Raw genomic sequence first — 24,707 nt, 5'->3', positions numbered from 1 at the left:
TACACACCGCACCAGGTACTCATTTGATGCCGAGTTAGCTTAGGGGAGGCCGAGGAGCAGTTCAGATAATCGTCAACTGCTGTTAGCCGTGAGCGAGAATCGAACTCGGCTCGCTAGGTTCGTAGCGCAGCGCGCTAACCGCTGCGCCACCGCTCCACCTGCACGTTGGACGTTTATGGTGATCAGTGAAAACAAGGCGACTCCCCACCTGGTCGCAGACGAGCTCCCATTTCTTCTCGACGTCGTAATCTTGCAGCAGCTGTGCTTTGTCCGGTGGCAGGTTCATAGAATTCTGCAAAAGAAAAGCGGTGACGCAGCGCCGTCGTTAATTGCCTCTCCGCGTCTCATGTCAAACCAGACAAAGGTTTATCTTGCCTTCACGGATTCTCCCCCCAGTCGGGAATTGCTTGTTAAGATCATCTATGAGGGCATTCAGGCACCCCTATCCCTCCACTCCCCCCCCCCCCTTTTGATTCCCCCCCCCCCTCATTCCCATCCTTCCCCTAGAGGCGTTATCCGAGTTCAGGAAGTAGACAGAAGGAATGTAGACCTCAGGTGAAGACCAGGTCTGTCTCCCCGACAGACCTGGTCTTCACCTGAGGACGGCTGCTTGCGTTGTGGCCGAAACGTCGTGAGAATTATTTTATTATTATGTTATGTTATTATTATTTTATTATTTCCCTTCTACGTGACTTTACCGAAAGAACCAAGAAGATGAATCCCTGCAGTCACGAGAGCTTTAAATCGAAATTTAAGGGATGTAGAGTTCATTGACTGACATGGACAGGTTCAAAATATTAAAAAAAACATTGGTAATATTCATTGTACTTGGCATTGTTTTCCCAGAATACTGGTGGCAATTCCCACGCATGCCCTCTGCGTGTACCTGAATCGTTTGTTCGATTAAAAAAAACGACTTTTGTACGAAGAAAACAAAGTAATCATGCGGACTTGGAGCTGGGCGATGCGAAATATATCTCAGTGATTGTAATGGCTGCGTTGTGTTGTGCGCTTTCCAAAACGTTCACACCCGTCGAGGACAGGTCGCGCGTTCCCAAGCCCTCGTCTCACGCGCGCGGTAACACACGGCTGTGTCTAGCAGGTTCGTGAAACAAAAAAGAGTTTTGCAGCTCATCGGATTTATTCCAGTCTAAACAAAGACATTGTCCTGCGGAGGGAGCTGGTAGGAACGTTGGGTTGCTCGGTCAATGGCCAGGGTCAACGGCGGCGTGGTGTATTCCGCAAATATGCCCGACTGTGAGGGCGGGCACAAGCCGGCGTGAGTAGGTTAAACGTTGAGTTTTATAAGGGCACCACGGGGTGACCAGCCCCTCCCCACCCAGCGCCATCCCTCCCACCCTCCACCCAGCCCCACCCTCCCCACCCAGCCCCTACCCACCCTCCCCACCCAGCCTCTCCTTACCCAGCCCCTCCCCACCCTCCCCACCCAGCTCCTCCCCACCCTCCCCTCCCCACCCAGTCCCACCTTCCGCACCCAGCCCCTCCCCACCCTCCTCTCCCCACCCAGCCCCTCCCTGCACGATGGACGGACGGACACAATAATCCCCCGTGGGCTGGTGTAACCAGGAGGTTCCTACCAGTAAAATTCTGATTCTGAATAGAGGTCGCGGGGAACTCCGCGGCAGTTTTTCCACTTCACGGAGTTTGTTTAATGAACAGAGGCTTGACTCGACGAAGCCCTCATCTCTACTACTGTCTCATTCTGAGCATCTTAAAGACCACGTGAGCTTTGGACTAGAGGGCTTGCAAAATGCACGCAGTTGGAGAACGCACTTCCACAAGTCTTCCTGCTTTCTCTCACCCAGGCCAGAAGCAGCAGGGCACTTGTACGCGCGTTGCAGCAGTAAGTCACGAACTTGACGGAACGGTTCTGTGGGACATGGGTCCGAGGGCTTCTGATATGAATTGCAGAGTGAGCAAGGACATCGCTCAAGTTGCGGCACATCAGGGCTCCCCATCTGAACATCGCAAGTTCATGCATTTCATGGCAATCATCGCCACCATTCCTATCCCTCTGACCGTGGTCAAATGAGAACCACCTGGAGACGGATGCGCTTTGTTTTTAAATCAACGGTGGTTTCTCAAAGGAGGGACTAGGCCCGCTCCGTGGGAATGTGGAGTTGTCGCCACTGACGTTGGGACCACCAGAGGACGTCAACGTGAAACGACGCTCGTTTTGAGCGCAGAGACGCCGAACTGAATTAACTGGAGGCCCCTTTACGACACCCCCTCTGCAGACGCGAGGGTTCAGGTGGCCGTAGGGAAGCGAATGATTCATATCAGCCAGATGCGAGGCACGTGGCTCACTTGTTCCATTGCGCGGCACGTGTGCATGCATGTTGAACGCCTTTTCTCACCGTACGTAGCAAACCGTGCTAATCGGATGTACGGCGGGGGAGAGAGGACAACAAACTAAACCCAAAAAAGCAGTTCTAAACAAATGGGTGTATCAATCTGTTTGACGATTTTAAAGTGCACAGCTCCAGTGGCTTCCTAATATCGGAAAGGAAGAGCGTTCCAGACGGCCGCAGAAGCGCATCCGAAAGCGCGCGATGCGATGACCGTCTTTGTTCGATGGCCAGTCGGAAGCTTCGGTGGGAGTGCGGGGAGGGGGGGGGGCAGCGCTGTGTTTGTGTTCACAGCAGGACAGCTTCAGCAGAAGCCACCAGAGGTCACCACGCGGCAGTTTACAAAACCAAAACCCAGGTGTGCACGTTTTGCATCCAAATGCCGAGTCTTCGACTCCCGCAGAACTACTAAAAAAAACAATCAACACATTCGTCATCACACGCTACCTTAAAAGGAATTTATATTTACGGGGAAAAAATATTCTACAACAGGTGTCGGCTTTTTTGCGCGATGCTTGCGGGTTTAGGCCTCAACTCCTATATCCACGGTAGGGTTGCTAAAAATTTAGAGTAATAACTATGTTAAGTTTGTTTTTCATACAGCGTTGCCGTTCATGCAAATTGCACTTCGCAAATGCTAAGACGAGCGGGAGGGCACCGGCGGGTAAGTGGCGAGACGACGCTACCAACAATTGTCCAAGCTTTGCCGTCCTCTCTCTCTATACATAGCAAGGTGTTTCCAGCCGGTTAATGAGCGTTAATACGTGTGGGAAGAATCTGCAGCATACGGAGAAAACCCAACGACAGCAACCAGTAACGTTTTCATAACGGATTACCGCTTCCAAAAAGCCACGAAACGGTAATACATTTTCGGTGGAAATTCTAGGAATGAACGCGTTGATTGGCACACGCGGAGGTACAAAAACCGCACTCCGCTAAAACGTTAAAGGCGCAGCCCCGCAGTTGCTGACTCGCTCGCTATCGCCACCGCCGGCGGAAAAGGGGCTCCACCAGAGGGAGCTACAGAGTGCTTGTGGCCGATTCATCCACTTGGAGCGGACATCTCGGGAGAGATGGGAGCACCCCACACTTTAGCCCCACCACACGCAAGGAACACACGGACGACTAAACTGGGTGTGCCCTCTGGGTGGACAGAAGCGCTGGAGTGGCGAGGGAGGGGGGTGTAAGAAACCCTTCCACGTTATTTTGGCTGCCGCTCGGGGAGGATTGAGTGGGAACAAGTAAACCCGTAAAAACAAAAGTTTTTCACTATAAATCCTTCATATGCGTGGCATGGGGGCGGCTAGAGTCCTCTCGTCCTCTGGCTTGAGATGGCTGCCACCTATGGGTCAGATGATTGTCTGGCAGCATTGGTAATTAAATATTTAAACAAAATTCCCTAAACAGTGTAAAATTTAGGATTTTTTTCACAAAAATGCATTGTCACGCACAACGAGTCTGTGTGCAAAATGTCAGCTCGATTGGATCACGGGAAGTAGGTTAAAAACCACCGAAAGATTTGCACGGTCCTAAGCAAGCAAGCGAACTTAATATAAAGGATTTAAAAATGGGACGACCTCCGTTGTGCGAGTTCCAGCGAGCATGCTGACCGTTACTCCGCCGAGACAGCAGCTCCCTTCGTTTGCTCGGTTCATGAAGCTAAACACGCCACGTGGAGGGCAAGAGACGTTGACTCACGTGCAGCTACAACCGACGGTCACCAGGATTTTTACCGGTTGCTTTTTTTGTCGTTCATTCGGTTAACCGGCAGCGGAGAGAGAGAAACTAAAACTATTTTAGCGACTCTAATCTCGAGTGCCACCTGCCAATTCACCCCTCCTGCCATCTCTCGCCCCCCCCCCACTCACCCCCAATCCCCACCACCAGCTTTCATAACACGAGTGCTCTACGCGCGTTCACCAAACGAGAGTTCCTCATCAACAGCTGCCTCCGATGGAAACGTTCATCGACACTTAAACAAAGTTTAAAAAATCTAAATGATCTTTAAAAAAGTACGTTGTTCGCTTGAACACACACACACACACCGTGTACGTTTGACTTGCAATAATCCTCTGAACGCTTTAGTTCACCAGGTGCACGCTTGTAAGAACAATGTATTATAAATCGAGCATTCATTGGGAAAATATATATAAATGTGGCCGAAGGAAACAAAACGATGGACATTTGCACGTAGCCAGACATGTAAATAGATCATTCCCCGGCCTCTGTGCGTCCACTGCTGGATGGAGGCCTCCCTATCCATGCCACGTTGGTCACGTCCCACGGACGAGTGCAGCATCTCTCTCCACGCTTTCGGATAAAAAGGCGCGGGCATCTCCTTGCGCGAACGGACGTTGAACAGCGCTGGCTGCGAGCACGCTCGAGTTTTGCTGTGGAGCAGTTAAACATTTTAATCCCTTGGCTAAGACGACCGCCGACCTTAATTTGGAGCTTTCGTGACTGCAGGAATTATTCTTTGGTTATTTCGGTAAAGTCACGTATAAAGATAAAATAATAAATTTAATAATAGCATACGACGTTTCGATTGCAACACAGGCAATCATCATCAGGTATAAATGAAATAGCAACAAAAATCTAACCAGAAAACTATAGACAGACATATGAACAGACAGATATCACAAAGATACATAGAGAGAGAACACACATAGGCACACAGAGAGAGGACGTCTCTGTGACGAGGCCTTAAATAGAGAGAGGGGGCGGGGGCAGAGTGCCTATGTGTGTTGCTCTCTCTCTCTATGTATCTTTGTGATATCTGTCCGCTCATATGTCTGTCTATAGTTTTCTGGTTAGATTTGTGTTGCTATTTCATTTATACCTCATGATGATTGCTTGTGTTGCAATCGAAACGTCGTATGCTATTATTAAATTTATTATTTTATCTTCATACGTGACTTTACCGAAAGAACCAAAGAGTACGACCACCGACGTCGACTGCCCCACGCAAACAGTAGCTCGTTTTAGGAACTCGAGAGAGAGGTGATGGGCTGAAGTTGCCCGCAACTGGAATTTGACTTCACGCACTTCTCACGACACGTGGGCCACCGACCCCACAGAGCACAGTGCCACTCGGCCAGCTTACGGGAACGGTTTCCAGGTGCTGGCGTAGAAAAAAACATGTCGTGGGAGCTCGCAGAATATCTCACGGTAACAGATGAGAGGGAAGAACCCACATGCATTTCCTTCCATGGTGTAGGAGTGTTCATTATTAAAAAATGTATGTATGTGTTGAAATGAATTCGCACTGTACGTAGCCTACCGTGCTAATGGAAGGTGCGGGGAAAGGACAACAAACTAAACACAAAAATCAGTTCGAAAAAAAAAAGAGTTTTCAATCTCGATTTAAAAGTGCATTGCTCCAGTGGCTTCCAAATATCGGAAGAACGTTCCCGACGGCCGCCAATGCGCATCTGAAAGCACGCGGTGCGGTGACCGATGGCCAGCCAAAACAACTTGCATGAAACAAAAAAATCCATGACTTTTAATCGACCCAGGCAGACGAACATACATTTCCCAAGCGGCTCCCTCGTCAAGAGAACGATTCCTTGGAAAACCATGAAAACCATGAAAACCATGAAAACCATCACACGTGGCAACCCCCTGGCTGCCACGCCGCGCTTCCCGTAGCGCTCCCCGTGCGCAACGACAGGAGGGAGGAAGTGGAAGAGGAGAAGGTGGAGGAGGAGGAGGAGGTGGTGGAGGTTCTACTCCGGTCCCCGCGTGAAGCGCAAAGCTCGGCTGGTTTCCCTAGCGACCAAAGTTTACCCCAACAAAAAACCGCGACGGCGATACGCCGCGTCAACAACACTCGTTTTGAAACGCCAACAGCCGAACGTCGACCGAGCTCGCATTTGCAGCGGGCTCTAAATGCGAGCGGGGTTTTTTTTTTCCCCCGAGTAATTATTTAGTTGCAATATCCGGTTGGGTTACACGTTAATGTTCTTACATCCCCCAGAGGTCGTTGTGGATTGGCAGAGAAGTGAAGCAGCATCGCACGGCGCTTTCGGATGGCGCTTCTGCGGCCGTCTGGAACGCTCTTCCTCCCGTGGTTAGGAAGCCACTGGAGCATTGCACTTTTAAAACATAATCTAGATTGACAAACTAATTTCTTTCGAACTGCTTTGTGTGTTTAGTGTTGTTGTCCGTCTCCCGCACCTCCGATTAGCACGGTTGGCTACGTACGGTGCGAAAGAAGTTCAACACGCGAGGAAACGTATTGTCTGTCCGTTGGAAAATAATGACACACCTACAATAATAGTTGCGCCCTTGATGTTGGACAAATACAGATTACACTGAGCTCGAGCATCTAAAATGTCGCCCAGAACGTTTTGAAGTTCAAATGCTTCTGAATCAAATTCCAATCGACCATCCCACTCGTGCCTCCAAAAAAGTGAAACACATTCCTGCGGAGAGAGCTGGTAAGAACGTTGGGTTGCTCTGTCAATGGCCAGGGTCAACGGCGGCGTGGTGTATTCCGCAAATATGGCCGACTGTGAGGGCGGGCACAAGCCGGCGTGAGTAGGTTAAACGTTGAGTTTTATAAGGGCACCACGGGGTGACCAGCCCCTCCCCACCCAGCCTCACCCCTCCCACCTCCCACCCAGCCCCACCCTCCCCACCCAGCCCCTCGCCACCCTCCCCTCTCCACCCAGACGGACGGACGGACACAATAATCCCCTGTGGGCTGGTATAACCAGGAGGTTCCTACCAGTATAAAGTGGGGTTCACTCTCTAATGCAGTCGTTGCCCTGTTGAGAGAAACAAGGCCTTTGCCCTCGTCGTGTGGAATTCCCACCACAGACTCAGCACCAACGAATTGAAAGTGGGCACCACCCAACTCTCGCTTGAGCAGGGAGACTCATCAATGTATTCTACCGCTGGCTGACAGGAGTCTTCAAGGCACCGAATAACAATTTCCAAAGCACACAAAGCGCCCTCACAATAGGAAACAAAATACGTTGTGATACTGCATTGGCAGTGGTGCAAAAACACAAATAACAAAAAAACTCAACACATCTCCGGCAATGCTCTTTCTTATGTACTATGAAGAAAGTCCACTTCCAGAAACGTCACCTATTTTTTTCCTTGTTATTGACGAATGTGTTGAGTTTTTGTATTATTATTTGTGCCATCACTGCTAATGCAGACTGCTCTTCCGCCAAAGGGGAAGACTCCGATGAGCCTGAGAAGTCGAACATTGGACGTTGGTCTCGCCAGAGAGGTCACATCAAATAACGTGTCCCACAACAGCAACAACAACGACAAAGCCGCAACAGTATCCCAGTTCCGTTATGCTGAACGGTCCGTGCGTCAGCAGTCTGTAGAAGTTTTCATATACAGCAGCAGCTGTGGCATGGGTTATCTAGAACCACACTCGCACGCACAGCGATCGTCGCTGGGAGCTGTTGGACTGGCCCTGTACCTCTCGCCCAAGCCGACACTGCTTTCCTAACCATATTCCTGATTAAATGAGACGTGACGACGAGATCAAGTTGACATTCTCCACGAAATTTTCACGGAAAAATCACTCGGCGACACATGCAACCGGGGTATTACCTGGTGCTCAGTGACAATGACTTGTCCACTCTCTCTCTCTCTCCTGGTACTACAGGACACTTGGTGATCAGTGACAATGACTTGTCCACTCTCTCTCTCTCTCTCCTGGTACTACAGGACACTTGGTGATCAGTGACATTGACTTGTCCACTCTCTCTCTCGCTACAAAGTATGATCTGTGTTTTGATTTAGTGTGCAGATCTTAAAGGTGCATTGAAAAATGTTGATTCTCCGACTGATGCTCCTGCTGTTGCGGAGTGACTCATGCAGCCAGCTATGGCTGCAGAGTTTGGTGGTACATGTTGTTTACATCGTTTATTGTGAAAATTCGGTCACAGTTCCTATGACCACTGTTTCATTGCTTTTACGGCTTTATTTTTGGTGATTTTCGAAAAGTTTTTTGGTTTGGCCATGTTTGTTTGTTGTAGTACAGAGTTAGACTGATGGCCTTAATCTAAGTTATCTTGTGGTTGTTGTTGTTTGACTTGCATCCCACATGGATTTTTGCACACAGTGTTGGTGTATGGTGCCTTTTCTGCAATTTTTTGCTGTCTTTTCTTAGATTTTATGTTTGCACTCAGTCACATATTCACTTTAAGATGTTTTTTGTTCATGTTTTTTGTTTGATGCGGTTGCACCCGATCCAAGAGCCGAATGGCTCACAGGGCTATACCTAATAAATAAACTTGAACTTGGCACTACAGAACACCTGGTGATCAGTGCCGATGTAGCTCAGCTACATGGAGTCTGGTTTCACTCCACCACCTTTCCCTTGTCCTCTCTATCGACTGCACGGACACATCGCTGACACTTCCACTCCGCCACCTGCAAAACCTTGTCTTCCCATCGTTCATCACGATGGCATCTTTAGATGTATAATGAAAGCATCTGCTTTACGGTGTCTCTGTGTGTGTTTCATGTCGTGACAGGAGGCGATGGTGGAAGGTGTTGGCTCTCTCGTTTTGTTCTGGGGGGGTTTACTTTTGGTTGTTCTTGCTCTGACTTTTATTTGCTTCATCGCTTTAACTTTTCTTTTGGTCATTATCCGTGTCATTTTTCGATTTAAAGCTTTCGTGACTGCAGGGATTCATCTTCTTGGTTCTTTCGGTAAAGTCACGTGATGTATCTGTGTCATGTTGATGACCCAGGTTACTCTTGCGTATTTGATTTGATCGATTGCGTATTCGATGCGATAGTTTACTGGCTAAGATAAAAATAGATTCGTTTTATTTGTAGGTTTTTTAAAAGTTATTTGTTTACTTTCTCCCTGAACTTTGCACTCCCATCGTGTTTGTACAACTGTTTGTTGTTGTGACGTTCTGACCCCGTGACCCCTACTGGACACCTGTGAAACAGAGCTTCCTCCTGCAGTAAATATACATATGATGATAATGATCGATTGTTTTGGCCTACTTTATATATATTATTTATCTATTACATTTATGTATTTTAATTAGTAGTTTTTTTCTGATCTATTGTATTCGTGTTTGCTTGAATGGAACATTCAGCCGTCAAGCTGTTTTAGAAAAAACGAGTCACGCAGGGCCTCGGTGATCAAGAGGAAGTCACAGAAGCAAATAAATCGTGAGATTGCCGACAAAACACATTGGAGGAAAACAACATTACAAAAAGTACAGGCAACACTGGCGAAACGTAACTTAAACAAAACGCCAAGGCTTATCTAAGCGCACGTGTAGAGAAAAGGGATATCTGAAATTAAGGAAGGAATGTAATGAGGCCAGGTGGTAAATGAGACTATGCTGGTCTGCCGAGCTCTCATCTGGTTCAAGAAAAAACACAAACACGTTTTTTGTCTGCGCTACCGTGGAATAAGATCGTGAAATGTTCTCTCACGCTGCGTTCAGAATCACGGGGCGCTTGGGTGACCATACGAGGAAGGCGCCGAGGTGCGCTTCATCAATGATTGATTCTGAGCCTAAGATCTAAACCCTACATGGAAGCACTCAATTTGTCTCGGGATAGCATTCTGAAAACCGCACACTATCGGACGAGAACAACTTCAAACAAATAGGGCGTCAATGTGCAACGATGCTACATTGCACCGCACCCCTACCGTACCAAAGCTGGTGTTTTCAGTTTTTACTCGGAGACTGAAAAGAATCATGGGGCACGGAACGAAGCTTGCGAAAAAAAAACAGCAACGACCGTTAATCCCGGTTCGGCCCAGCTGCGTTGAGCGAGTGGAAGAGAGGCGGCCAAGCGGAGCCGCACGGCGACCACTGGTGCTTCCTTCCACGATGCCTGTGGTTCCTTCCCGTACCCTGGCTTTTCCCATAAGGCCTCCTACAAGCGGCTTCCCACGAGGACCAGTACGGACGCGAGCACGCTGCGTTTGTCTTCGCGTCCAAAATGTTTGCGGGACATTTGCGAACGGGTGTTTGTAACAAACAAACAAACAGAAAAAAACGGATTATAAACAATTCGCGGTGGTGACTGCATCGCCGTTCGGTGGAGATGTGAGCGTCGCTGTTTGGTATCACTTCTAACCCAGAAGGAGGAACTCGTGCGTGTTTTTATTATTTCACGGATGAATGCGGGGAAACGCGATGAATTGGACGCCACCTAAGTGTTGCTCCTCTTATCCGCAACAAGACGCGGACGACTGGATGAGTTTAGTGATTCGGCGAGTCTACTGTTGGGTGAAAATCTGCGGATAAGCCGGATAATAAGATGACATTCGTCACTGCTTAAAGGTGATCCGTTTCATCTGGAGAAAAAAGGATGGATAACAGGAAGAATCGATACGCGGATAATATGAATAAGGAAAGTAGCAGATAATAGGGCCTCATTTAGGCAGAGCGTCACTGCATACAGAACACCGTGCAGTTGAACAAACTCACGCCATCAGAGTTCAGTTTTACATGACTGCATGCGTGCAACGTTGGACTTCTTTCGCACCGTACGCAGCCGACCGTGTCAAGCGGAGGTTGGCACTCAAGTGCCGCATCTTACCGCCGCCGTCGATGAGCGTTACCCGTGTGTGTGTGTCTTTTTTTTAATGTGCCCCAAAAAAAAGAGAGAGAGAGAAGGCTGCGAACCGACTTACTCGTTTCTGGTATTTGCGGCTAAACTGCTTTTCCTGCTCCACGCTGAGCTGCGTGGCACTTACTCAGAAACTTTACGGCCCCCCCCGCCCCCCCGCCCCTTATCAATCGCTGCCACCTGCCCAGAGGAAGAGAACCCAACCCCCCTCCTCTCCTCCACACATCCATTTACCACTGCAGCTCTCGCAGGCCAACTCTACCACCCCCCTCCCCTCTGCCCGACGGCTCGCCGCTGCTTCCGGCAGGGCCAGTGACAGCACCAGCGACAAAGATGCCCCGGGTAAGCCTCCGAGACACGATGTGTTTTTGGGGCAAGTGCTGATGGCGAGCACCTCCGATGGGCACGGTTGGCTACGTACGGTGCGAAAGAAGGCACAAACGTGCGAAGGCCGGAACAGCACCACGCCCGGCCGCCTTTGTCTCCCTTAGTAGCGATGTTTACACACTGTACCAGGTACTCATTTGAGGGTGAGTCGACCTAGGGGTAAAACCCAGGAACGGTTCAGATAATCGTCACTGGTGTTGTTGGCCGTGAGCAGGAATTGAACCCGGGTGGCCGGGTTCAAGGGGTTAGCATGCTGCCCTTTGAACCCGGCCAACCGAGTTCAGGAGCGCTGCCCTACCACCCCAGCCACCGATATACCGATAGCAGGGGGTGTCTAAACAAAAAAACTATTTTTTTTCACCAGGTAATGCTCACTGAGTTATATAGCTCAACGAAGTGGCTTATCATGTTGACATTTATAGAAGCCAAACACTCGAAACGCATGTTGATTGTAAACGTGTAGGGGAAAACTGAAGTTTCCCAGAGAAAAAAATCGACGCGACCACGGGGAGAGAGACATGCAAACTCCAACTATACAGGCATTATCAGGGTCGGGATCGAACTCACGACCTCCTGTACACCAGGCGAGGTAGTTAACATCTCGCCACGGTGGCAGGATGTTAGCCTGTGTACTGTCGGTAGCCTGTGCACTGCGTTTTGTGCACGTGGTGTGAGCGTGGTTGTTGACGTGGGCCCTAGAATAAGGAATTAAATAGGGCCCCCCTCCTGAACAATTTCCACCCCGCTGCTGCGTGGCCCAACTCCTGGCTCCCTCTGACCGGTGTGGCGAGCCCTGGTGTAGTTGCACCGCCTGCACACTCAATGCCCACTGCCCGTGTGCTTTAACACGATGCACACGAGTGGTCCACCACTTGTTCAAATAATTTGCCTATGCCATTGGCAGTGTTAAGTCATGGATGAATGCTGTTTTACTTCCCCATTTACCATTTTAAATAACACGCAATGTTCTGTGTTATATCACGAACAATTAAACGTATATGAGTTGTTTGTTTCATCTTCTTAGGTTTTTTCGGTAAAGTCACGTAGAAAGTAAAATAAAATAAAATAAAAAATCACGACGTTTCGGAGGCAACACAAGTCTCCGTCATCAGGTGGGACCGTCACAGCCAGATTAGCTGTATCATTGATATCAATATTTTACTTTCTACGTGACTTTACCGAAAAAACCTAAGAAGATGATTCCTTGCAGTCACGAAAGCTTCAAATCTAGAATTGTTTGTTTCATTTGGATAGTAAAGGAGTCTTAGACGCCTCGCCCTGCGTGTAATAACTTTTCCATAAAAAAAAAACATTGCATAGAAGTAGCTTGCAGCATGCGGGGGTTACCACGCAATACATTAACCAATAATTTATAGAATAAAAAAAAGTATGGTAATTTTAAATCAATATTACTGTTTATAGATATTGCTCCTATCGTTATGGTCACGATATATATATTGATCTAATACGAGGATGCAATATTTTTGCATTTATTGGATGAATCCAAATAATGAACAGCCTGTCATCCCACGAAATTATCGAACTTCAGCTTTCATTATTTGCGTAATTGAACAGCAATTGACTTATTGTCAAGGCCGTCAAACATTGCTAATTTGAGAATTATCATCGCAAAAAGAAAAAGCCGATCCAAAATATTTACTTACAAGCACTGATACAAATGTGATGGCAGTCATAAAACAATGGTGTGATGGAGCTGCCGGTCTCTTTATAGCATTGTGCGCACGCGCGCGCGCGCGTGTCCGCCTGTGTCGTACACGGCTCATGTGCAACCGCGACTCTCTTGCAACGAGGGCAGTGAAACAACAGGAAATTACACACCAACCCAAGAGCCCTCAACCGAGCTTCCCACATCCACTTCATATCAGCCGCTCTCAGGATAGCACCGACAGCCGCGTGAGCTCATTGGACACATTCGAAGGCCACAATTCAAAACTCGCCGCCGTGGAAGGTCTACTATTGAAGAAGTCACGTGAACGTGCCCTGCCCCAGCGAGCCGGTGGGCGACACTCAAGCCCGCGGGAGGTTCATGGTCGATGGGAATGATCAGGGGTCGGCAACCAAAACTAACAAGAAAATACATTTTGTTCGAATTCTGTAAAAAAAAAAATCAATAATTCAAGAGCCGCTTTGCAATGTGAATAACCTTCTTGGTACTTTCGGTAAAGTCACGTAGAAGGGAAGTAATAAAATAATAAAAATAAAACATAATTAAACAATTCTCACGACGTTTCGGCCACAACGCAAGCAGCCGTCCTCAGGTGAAACCAGGTCTGTCGAGGCGACAGCGTCTGAATGAAACAGCACACGTGCTTGGAGCATATATATAAGCTGGGTTGGAAGGGGGAGGGGAAAGGGCGCCTTGACAAAATAATTTGCATATCAAGAGGCTGCTTGTGTTGTGACTTTACCGAAAGAACCAAGAAGATGAATCCCTGCAATCACGAAAGCTTTCAATCGAAATTTAATGTGAATAACGTCACGAATTCAGTCCTCCCCCATTAATGTCGCCATCTCCCACGACAAATACGATGCGATGGAATCCACCGAAGCATCTGCTCAAGAGTTGATGTCATCTCCTCCAGGTGGACGGCCTCTCAGACGCGTTCAATTCCGCGGCTGCCACTCCGTAATTAGTCTTGACCATCGGCCATCATTCACCCCCCTAATCTGGCTGTCTACTCAAGCCCAACTTACGCTCACCGTTCCAGAGTTTACCGTGACAGAATTTCCACTCTGATCATGAGGCACGGGGTCAGGTGGGTGGGGGCGGAGGTGGCTGGGCCAGTCCCAACGTAGGCCAGCCACTAAATTTCCCACAAGGCTGTATTCGCTTTTTTTTATCAATCTATCCCAGTTGACCTTCTGATTGTGAGTTGAGCGCCATATATTTTTTAAAAAGGCAGCACAGAGAGCTTGGAAATACTGGGTGTGGCCCGTTACTCCTCCGAGGCGCCACACACTGGAGCCGACCGTCAGTCGAGGCGTTGCGGTGGCCACAAAACCATGGCTCTGGCCGCATCCGTGCAACTCACGCTCGCATCCGCCACGAGGCCAAAGGGCTCTACCAATCAACCGCATATCAGTGCACGCCTCGCGTTGACGTGTCAAGAGCCTCTCGCCTCAACAGTAACAGCTTTAGTGATGTACTTAGCAATTTGTACTCATATACTTTATTGAATTTTTACTTAAGTGACTTGCTTAACTCTTCTAAAGTTTGTACTCCTATCAGCTTCTGTGTTGTTTATTGTTGTAACTTTCTGACCCACCTCTACTGGACATCTGTGGAAAAGAGCTTAATAGCTTATCGGATTCTTCCAGTCTCAATAAAGATTCTGATTCTGGTATAATATTTTTCATGCTTGCGTTTTACAAAAAAAAGAAATTCCCCCCTCTAATTTTTATCCCGAATGTGCTATCGGAATCATGTCACGAGAGGAAGGATCCACTGGGATCGCTCACAAAACAGTGCGTCCCCTCAACTTAGAGGATGGCCCATGGAAGTAGATATGACAGAGCTACATCGGAGATCGATTCCAGTGACCCCTGGTCCACACACTAGGGGGCAGCACAGTCCCATTCCCCCTGCCATTTGAAAGCCAAACAAATATTAAAATTCTCAGAGTTGGAAATTTACCAAATTAAGCACAGGACCAAATTTAACGTGATGGAGGAGGGGAGGAGGGAGTTTTCGTGCAGTCATTGGTGACAGAGCTAAGCTCATCAACTCACCAAAGTTGAGAGCCCGGCTTAGTCACGAGGTGGCTGCCCGGATTTACAGCCAGGTTTTAAGCGGTTGTCAGCTTGGCACTCTGACACACCTAACCGCTTAATGTCAAAACAGATTGAGTTGTGATTTCACGCCTTAGGCGAGCGTTTGCTGTGTTTCTTTTTTTATAAACTTCCTTTTGTAGCTTCATCATAAACTCTCTTTCATAGATCCCAACAAACGCCTTGCAGAATGGCCAATTAACGCTCTGCGCAGAATTTTACTGCTAGGAATGTCCACGAAATATGAATCTTGTTTGCAGATGAGCCACGCGGTGTACGCATATTAGGATAATCAGAAGCAACAAAAACATATCCACGCTCAAGAAGAGGTGAACGGCCTCATCAACAGCGTACACGTCTTATCTGCCAACAAAATCCACCCCTCCATGCACGGTGAAACACACACACACACACGCCGTATTTATCGGCGTTAAGTGCAAACATTTTAAACCCATTTGTATCGATTTCACATTTGACTTAATGCATTTTCTTTGTGGAGCTATTTTAGCCTGCGGAGAGGCATTACCGTTATTGATGAATCTTCTGTCAAAGCATCGTTCACCATCTGGCTCTGGGTCACGCAAAGGCTGTAAACATGCGAACGGTGAAACAACGGTACATTCGCGTGATTTCAAATCGTCGTTAACGGATCGGCCATTAAGTTAGCGACACCTTCCAGTGAGCATATTCCAGAGTAGGTGTGTGACAACGTTAGTGGCTAACGTGATATCACACTTGGCATTTGCTAGCACAGGAAAGTGGAAATATGCATGAGCCACCCTTAGCATTTGCAGCGCTTAACCTCCACCAATGCAAGTTCACCCCCGATGCAGATTGGAGAGCTGAATGGTGTTCAATAGAACTCACAAAACAAACACGTCGTCGTGAAGGACCCAAAGCACAAGATACCTGTGTCTGATCTTCCAAGAAGCTCATGATCCACCCTAAACCGCATCCACACAAACCACGGCAGTAGATGCACATACCTGATGCACACATGGAAAATAAAAAAAAACTCCAGTTTGTGACTGCGGTCATCCAGAACACATCCGTAGCACAACGTAATAACGACGCAATGTCCGGTCCCCAAATACGAAGGAGACATCACGGCGATGACGATGATGATGATGATGCACCGCTCCGCTGTTCCTAACGCGGTTGGCTGGCTTGCTCAGGTGAATGTCAAATTGCAGTTGTCGCTCTGCATCTACACCAGCAGCCACTCGAAATGACAAGAAGAAGAAACAAGAAGCATCTGCAGCGGTGGCGTAGGCGGAGAGAAAGAGCCGGGAGGATCCACAAAGCGGCACGAGAGAATCGCCACTTTCATAATAGAGGGTTGTTTTGGGGTTAGATCGAGTAAATATATAAATGTGTCGTTAAAACCCGCCACCACCCGACACAGCCAACTCGTGAGGGTTGTCACGTAAACACAACGTGGCCAATTCGTCACTAGTACAGCACTAGTGAATAGTGTAGTGTATAGTGTAGTGTATAGTGTAGTGTATAGTGTAGTGTATAGTGTAGTGTATAGTGTAGTATACTAGTACAGCACTAGTGTATAGTGTAGTGTATAGTGTAGTGTATAGTGTAGTGTATAATGTAGTGTATAGTGTAGTATACTAGTACAGCACTAGTGTATAGTGTAGTGTATAGTGTAGTGTATAGTGTAGTGTATAGTGTAGTGTATAGTGTAGTATACTTGTACAGCACTAGTGTATAGTGTAGTGTATAGTGTAGTGTATAGTGTAGTGTACAGTGTAGTGTATAGTGTAGTATACTAGTACAGCACTAGTGTATAGTGTAGTGTATAGTGTAGTGTATAGCGTAGTGTATAGTGTAGTGTATAATGTAGTGTATAGTGTAGTATACTAGTACAGCACTAGTGTATAGTATAGTGTATAGTGTAGTGTATAGTGTAGTGTGTAGTGTAGTGTATAGTGTAGTGTATAGTGTAGTATACTTGTACAGCACTAGTGTATAGTGTAGTGTATAGTGTAGTGTATAGTGTAGTGTACAGTGTAGTGTATAGTGTAGTATACTAGTACAGCACTAGTGTATAGTGTAGTGTATAGTGTAGTGTATAGTGAAGTGTATAGTGTAGTGTATAGTGTAGTGTATAATGTAGTGTATAGTGTAGTATACTAGTACAGCACTAGTGTATAGTATAGTGTATAGTGTAGTGTATAGTGTAGTGTGTAGTGTAGTGTATAGTGTAGTATACTAGTACAGCACACCGGTGTGTTGGAGAGCCAAGCCACAACATTAGCAATCTGAGTTACGACGTTTCGACAGTAATTACAACTAGCTTCATCAGGCGACAGCCAGATTTGTGGAGGAGTCCTCCACCTGTTTCGGTCCTTGAAAACCGAGGCGGAGATGTGGTTTGAGTAAACGCTGCTGCCAGGCAGCGAAGGACAGGCGAAACATCGCTGCCTCTGAGGCTGAGAGTCCCTCACGACGCCTTTAGGGGACGGACATAAATGACGTCACGCGATTTTGGACGATTTTTGACCCCCCCCCCCGCCCCATCGTCACACGACGTCACAAAAAGTCAGACCCCCCCCATCAAATATGACGTCAAAAAGCTCTGCCCCCCCCCCCCCCAAAATAAAACATGCTTCAAATCGCTTTAAACTATTGTCATTGTAGTGCGTATTTAATGTGCCGCTGCACTCTGATGTTGTAGGAGAAAACATTTATTAAAACGTCTATTTAATTAAGTAGAACGTGTTGTCTATATTTGTTTAAAGTTGCGCATCATTGATGTGACGTCACATTTCTCAACCCCCCCCCCCCCTCGTCACACATCGTCACAAATGTCTGACCCCCCTCCTCCCCCCCCCCCAGGTGCGTGACGTCATTTATGGACGACCCCTTATTCAGAAGCGGCGCACTCGTCGCGAGACTCCCGAGTAGAGAGGTTACATTTGGGGGGGGGCTCCTCGCAGCAAGTGGAAACAATGACCCACGCGAAAAAATGGAAAATATTTTTAACATTTAAAATTTCCCGAGGAAAAAAAGATTTTTTGACTCATGAAGCTATATTTATTTGTTTTAAGCAGATTGGGCGAAGGTTTTTTTTGTATCCAGTTAGCCTCGATTTTAATATGCTAATTAAAATGTCTAGAGCGATCTACCAACCCTCCCCCAAACTCAGTGAATTCGATGAAAAGTCACAAATGAGGTCTGAGAAAATGTTCATATCGACTGGGTGTGTTGCGCTGAATTATAGCTCCTCGCCTTACTCCATAGGCGGCATGAACCCATACCGTACGACATCAATATACAGCACATAAAACTACATTATGTCTTAAACTCGAGATGTTACGTGTGTGTTTCGGGAGCTAAATCCAATAATCGGCGAATAGATGCATCGTTCCATCCGGAGTTTATTGCCGTGCAAATTTTTTTTAATTTGAGAATGATGAGATGCTATACGATTGAGATGGACACATCATCTCAATGGTTTGGCATCTCAAGAAGCCGTACGAAAAGCTGGCCGCGAGCGAACGATTGAGTGAAAGAGTTGACGAACGAATCAATGAATGAAGGAATCAATGAGTCAATGTAGGAATTTGCGATTGAGTCACGGAACCAGCAACGGTCGTGGGAGGTGCATGTGTGTGTCGTGTTTGTGTTGTGCCGATGTTATACCCCACTGCCATGGAACCAATCGAGCGGGGGAGGAAGGGGTGTCGAGTGGTGTTGGAAGTTTGAAGGTGAAATTGTTGAGGATTGTGATCGCTTTCCAAGCGAAGAAACCTATCAACTGCGTGGAAACGCGGGTTCACTGTCGTGAAAGCACAATGATGCAATGACCTCAAACTCTAAATGGAGCAAAAACACATTTTAATCTCTGATCCATGTAGCACATAGCCGTTGCGGGGAATATGCATTGACCGCTGGTGACCAACTCAGATAAAGGCGTCGACTAAACTTTTGCTACGTGTTCAAAAGTGTAACTTTCAGGATTTGGGCATTTTGAAAATTGCGATTGTGTTTCAAGGGAAGCTGAACTAATGTGCAATATATATACAAACACACACTGTATCAATATTACAGGTGTTAGACATTGTTCCTGCCATTGCAATTACTTTTCTTCTGTTGTACGTCGCGTGAAAACAAGCAACAGACTACAAATTAGAATGTTAACACTCTTTGGTTATTTCGGTAAAGTCACGTTGGTGAAAAAAAAATGAAAATAACTAAATTCAACTACGACGTTTCGGGCGCAACACAAGCGTCCGTCATCAGGTGACTTTACCGAACGAACCAAAGAGTATGAATCCTTACAGTCACGAAAACTTCAAATCGAAACTAAGAATGTTAATGTTCTAAGCCATTCCACGCCATCCGGGGTAGCGGAATTAACTGAAGTCCCACGTGATTCCCATCGGAGCACACGGGCTTGTGTTGGGCAGTCGTCAGCGATCGATCAACCATCTCACTCATGTCCTAGAGCAGTGTGGTGCTTCTTATTCTTCTTAACCTGGGGTGAACGCACCGCCTGGAGATGCCCTCTCTGAGGGTGCGAGACATGGCCAGATCTTTTTAGAAGGTAAATCGTCGAAAAGACAAATCAAGAACGGGCACGTGAGTGCAACTCACTCTCTTTCCTCAACCCCTTTGTATTTATTGACGGTGTGCACTTCATTCAGACGCTGTCTCCCCGACGGACCTGGTCTTCACCTGATGACGGCTGCTTGCGGTGTGGCCGAAACGTCGTGAGAATTATTTTATTATGTTTTATTTTATTATTTGTATTGTTTCCATTCTACGTGACTTTACCGAAAGAACCAAGCAGATGAATCCCTGCAGTCACGAAAGCTTTAAATCGAAATTTAAGTGTGCATTTGTCTAACGCTTGGGAACGAAAGGGGTGCACGGCTCCCGTTAAAGATCACGGAATGAGTAACGATCGGGGGGCAGGTGCGTGTGCGTGTTGGTTTTGTTGTGCCGATGTGACACTCCACTTGTCATGGAAATGGAACCGATCCAGCGTCGTAGAGAATACCCCAAAAAACGCCGCTACGATTCCATCCGAAACGCGACTTTGCGGGTGGCTAAACAGACGTGGGGGCTGACGATGTTTTAAAATCCTTTATATTAAGTTCACTTGCTTGCTTGCTTGCGCGCTTACGACCGTGCAAATCTTTCGGTCGTTTTTACCCCCACTTCCCGTGATCCAATCGAGCTGACATTTTGCACACAGACTCGTTGTGCGTGACAATTTCTTTTCGTGAATTTTTTTTCTCCAAAATTTTACACTTTTTAGGTAAAACAAATTATATTTAATTACCAATTGCTTAATGGTGGCAGGCAATCATCTGACCCATAGGTGGCAGCCATCTCAAGCCAATGTGGGCTGGATTGTGGCCCATTGAACACGCATATAAAGGATTTATAGTGAAAAACGTTGTTTTTACGGGTTAATTGTTTTTTCCCATTAGTTCCAAGCGACACTCGCCCTCGTGATCCGTCACTGTCTCTGATTTCCCCAGAATGTACCCACAGCGTCCAGAATCTCACGAGAGCACGGGTGGTGGAGTGCGGGGGGGGGGGAGTAAGTCCCTCTCATTAACACATCACGCACTGCGCTGATTACTCCAATGGACTCCACGCGTCCCATTAACGCGTTACCTTCAATAGAGGTCACCGTCATTCGCTTAACTCGTTACCTGCAATTTCAAAGTATATTCTGATAGCCCCACTCGTTCCCAACTACGCAGCACTTTTACAGGACAGTTATATGTATGTATGTACGTGGATCTTCTTTCGCACCCTACGTAGGCAACCGTGCGAATCGGAGGTGCGGGGGAAAGGACAACATACTGAACACATTTAGTGTGACTTCCTTGTGTGCAACTCTGCGCTACAAAACAAGGAAGTGTTGGCAAGATACGTAACAGTAAATGTGCTACAACGGTCGATATTCGCCCCTCGGTCAACACTTGGGTCTGACTGAGGACCCACGTCAAATAGTCCACAGGAAGGACAGTGAATCGCCCAGTAGGTTCACTCGGGAGGGTCAGTCGGCCCACTCCAGAAGGGTTATCGTGCCACCCAGAGACAGGCAACGACGTGTGGTTTCTAGGCAGTAGTCAGTGGGGTCACTACATGGTGGTGAAATTGTCACACAGGAGAAGCATTGTGTCACTGGGAGGTGGCCACATTGAAAAAAAAGTTAACGGGTCACACAACAAAGTAACTTGCCCACCCGGTAAAAAGATTTGGTGGTCCAAGAGAGTTAACGAGTCACTGATGATGACGAAGATGATACCGATGATGATCATGATGATGCTAATGACAAGGATGATGATTCTCGTGCTGCTGCTGCTGCTGAAGTTGTGATGCTACTGATTTTAAAAAAAACATACCACGATGAGCATTATACAATGCTACTGATAACGATGTTGCTGATGATACCGATGATGACGGTGATGTTGCCGGGTGCAATACACCAGGCAGCAGCATCACGGATGGATCAAATAGTCACCCATGCCACTCAACGCGTCACTTGCGGCGATCACTCCGACACCAGCGAGACATCAAAACAACCAAACCACGAGGGGTCTAGAGGCGGGGGTGGGGGGCGAGGGGGGGTCCCTTATCAGGATCGGGGGGGGAGAGGGGTCGCCGAGGGGAACCCCACGGGGCACTCACCAGCACGGCAGCGAAGCGCATCTCCAGCTCCTCCTCGCTGGGCATGGGCAGGCGAGGGGGTGGCTGCCCGTGGAGAACCCGGGGCTCTGGGGCAGCGCTGCCCTGCAGGACGTCTACGCTCCCGGCGTTCCCCATGGCTGGGTGCTTAATCACCTCGCCCGGCCCGCGTGGGTCTTTTCGAACTCGCCGGCTCTCTCTCTCTTTGCCGCTTGGCTCTTCCTTCTAGACGCCCCGGTGGTCTCTCCTGCTCCCGCGCCACGCCACCCCCAGGTTCAAGTCGGGGTCGCGTCTTCACGGCAGCTCGCCCATTCTGCTCCGGCTCGGCTGAGGCGGAGAAGGAGGCGACGCCTCTTGAGCCGCGTGTCGTGACGAGCGGAAAGCGTCGTCACGGGGAGCGGGCGGGACCATCACTCCTGCCTTGGTGGATACACTCAAGTGGGGGGGGCCCGGGTGCGGGTCCTCGTGAGACCACGTGTAGTAGTGTCCGTCACTCGTTTTCAGGGGGGGGTGGGGGGGGCCTCCGGAAGGGGGCTTTGAGGCCGTTGTTAATATTCTCGCGTGTGTCGTACAGGTGTCAGCCGGACAAGGCGAGCGGTCAAAGTACCTGCAAAATCCAGCGACTAAAAGTGTCCAAATGGCCACCTGAAGTGTGGAATCCGAACAAACCCTATTAGATCTCGATTTAAAGCTTTCGTGACTGCAGGGATTCATATTCTTTTTTTTCGGTAAAGTCACGTAAAAGGGAAATAATAAAATAAAATATAATGTTTAATTTGTATTATTTTATTATTTCCCTTCTACGTGACTTTGCCGAAAGAACCAAGAACATGAACCCTATTACAGTTATGCATTGCAGAAATATGTCACCTATTACGTTACGTGATTTTTGCGTCGAACTGAGAGCCCCATGATAATGTAAGAGTGGGGGGGGGGGTCCTTGCGTATGAGAGCGGCAGTTCACCGCCGTTGATTGGGGTGGGCCAGGCGGTGCTGATGAGCCACTGGTGCGTCAAAGCCGCCGCGGAGTTTGCTGCTGAAATGATGCGCTCCCAGCCGAGGGTCGCGCGGCTCATGGGTTGTATAAGGGGCCGGACATAAATGACGTCACGCGATTTTGGACAATTTTTTACCCCCCATCGTCACACGGCGTCACAAAAAGTCAGACCCCCCCTCAAATATGACGTCACAAAGCTCTGCCCCCCCCCCCCCCCCAAGATTAAACATGCTTCAAATCGCTTTAAACTATTGTCATTGTAGTGCGTATTTAATGTGGCGCTGCACTCTGATGTTGTAGGAGAAAACATGTATTTAAAAGTCTATTTAATGAAGTAGAACGTGTTGTCTATATATTTAAAGTTGCGCATTTTCATGTGACGTCACATTTCTCAAACCCCCCCCCCCCCCCTCGTCACACATCGTCACAAATGTCTGACCCCCCCCCCCTCTCCCCAGGTGCGTGACGTCATTTATGGACGGCCCCTAAGAGATATGTTGCGTGTGCGTGGCAGAGGCGTGTGCGTGACAGAGTCGGCCCTTCTTCTTTAATCCGTGACTGTGGAATCTCCGTCAGCCGACGCCTGCTATTATTTTAACTCCACAATGCGACTTCTATACGTGGACAGACCTGATTCATTCCAGACTCAACAAATACACGCCCGCGTTACGATCACACCATCACTCAAAAAAAACCTCACCACATTCGTTATTGACACACGCACCTTTAACATACCACTATTACGGTACTAACAAGCCCGTCGTTTCGGGCAATGCACCTTCTTTAGAAGAGCTTTTTTATCGTACAGTATTCTAATGGTGTGTTTGTTCACAACCCCTGTACTTTGTTGCTAGCAGAGGGTTGTTCCAGATGTCTTGTGACCCCCCCCCCCCCCCCATTAATTTACCCCTAACGTTGTTTCTCTCCCCTTTCTGCTCATTCATTTCAGTTTTCACACCCATCGGTAGAGGAACAACATTTCGTTTTAGGGAGTTCAATGGGAGCCGCGAGACGTCTGGACCACCCTGCACAGCGCTTCAAGTCCCAGTGCTCAGTGTGGACCTGCCCGCCGTGGGTTCTGCAAGTTCCACTTTCACGTGGAAACAGCACCACCACGTGGAAAGCAAAGAATCCTGAGCCTTGTCACGAATGTCTCCACGGCCCCTCGGCCTACAGAATCATCTCAATCGCGCTCGATGGAACGTGGCACACCGCAGCCGAGGGCTCGTGCGAGGAAGGGTACGGTGAATTATAGATTTGAAGTTTTCGTGACTGCAAGGAGCCATACTCTTTGGTGCTTTCGGTAAAGTCACGTAGATGAAAAATAAAAATAATGAAATTAAAATAACTAAATTAAATCACGACGTGTCGGAGGCAACACGAGCTTCCGTCATCAGGTGGAACAGCCACAGCAAAATTACTGTAGTGAGTAGAGAGAGCTATTTGTGACAAGCAATTTAATGATTTAATGTAGTTATTTTCATTTTATTATTTTTATTTTTCATCTACGTGACTTTAACGAAAGATTCAAAGAGTATGGTACGGTCACATGCAAAGTTGGTGGAGGAAAAAATTATCGCCAAGATGGTTTCATTTTGATTTGGGGATCGAGAGGGGGGGGGGGGGCAGTCTAAAAAGTAGGCCAAGTACAACCGGGGTGGGTTGCCTGCTGTGTTCGACCCGGCCCGCTGGGCAGCATAAGGGGCCGTCCATAAATGACGTCACGCACCTTGGGGGGGGGAGGTCAGACATTTGTGACGATGTGTGACGAGGGGGGGGGGGGGTTGAGAAATGTGACGTCACATCAATGATGCGCAACTTTAAATAAATATACACAACACGTTCTACTTAATTAAATATACTTTTTAATAAATGTTTTCTTCTACAACATCAGAGTGCAGCGGCACATTAAATACGCACTA

The 24,707-nt window shown here is 47.8% G+C and overlaps 1 protein-coding gene across 1 annotated transcript in view; it reads right to left on the bottom strand.

The window, feature by feature from the left end:
• The window catches only part of LOC144932034 (formin-like protein 3), a 60,648-nt gene extending 38,565 nt beyond the window's left edge, over nt 1–22,083 (bottom strand). The window contains exons 1-2 of the mRNA XM_078856123.1: nt 21,792–22,083; nt 209–292 (exon numbers count right to left, since the gene is read on the bottom strand). Coding sequence (XP_078712249.1) covers nt 209–292; nt 21,792–21,926 — 219 coding nt within the window. The 5' untranslated portion in view covers nt 21,927–22,083. The remainder of the gene's footprint in view (nt 1–208; nt 293–21,791) is intronic.
• Between the last annotated feature and the right edge of the window lie 2,624 nt (nt 22,084–24,707).

Source organism: Lampetra fluviatilis, chromosome 1 (assembly GCF_964198595.1).
Source record: "Lampetra fluviatilis chromosome 1, kcLamFluv1.1, whole genome shotgun sequence".
Lineage (NCBI taxonomy): Eukaryota > Metazoa > Chordata > Hyperoartia > Petromyzontiformes > Petromyzontidae > Lampetra > Lampetra fluviatilis.
The sequence above is the reverse complement of the archived record's forward strand: the minus strand, read 5'-3'. Positions and strand labels throughout refer to the sequence as shown.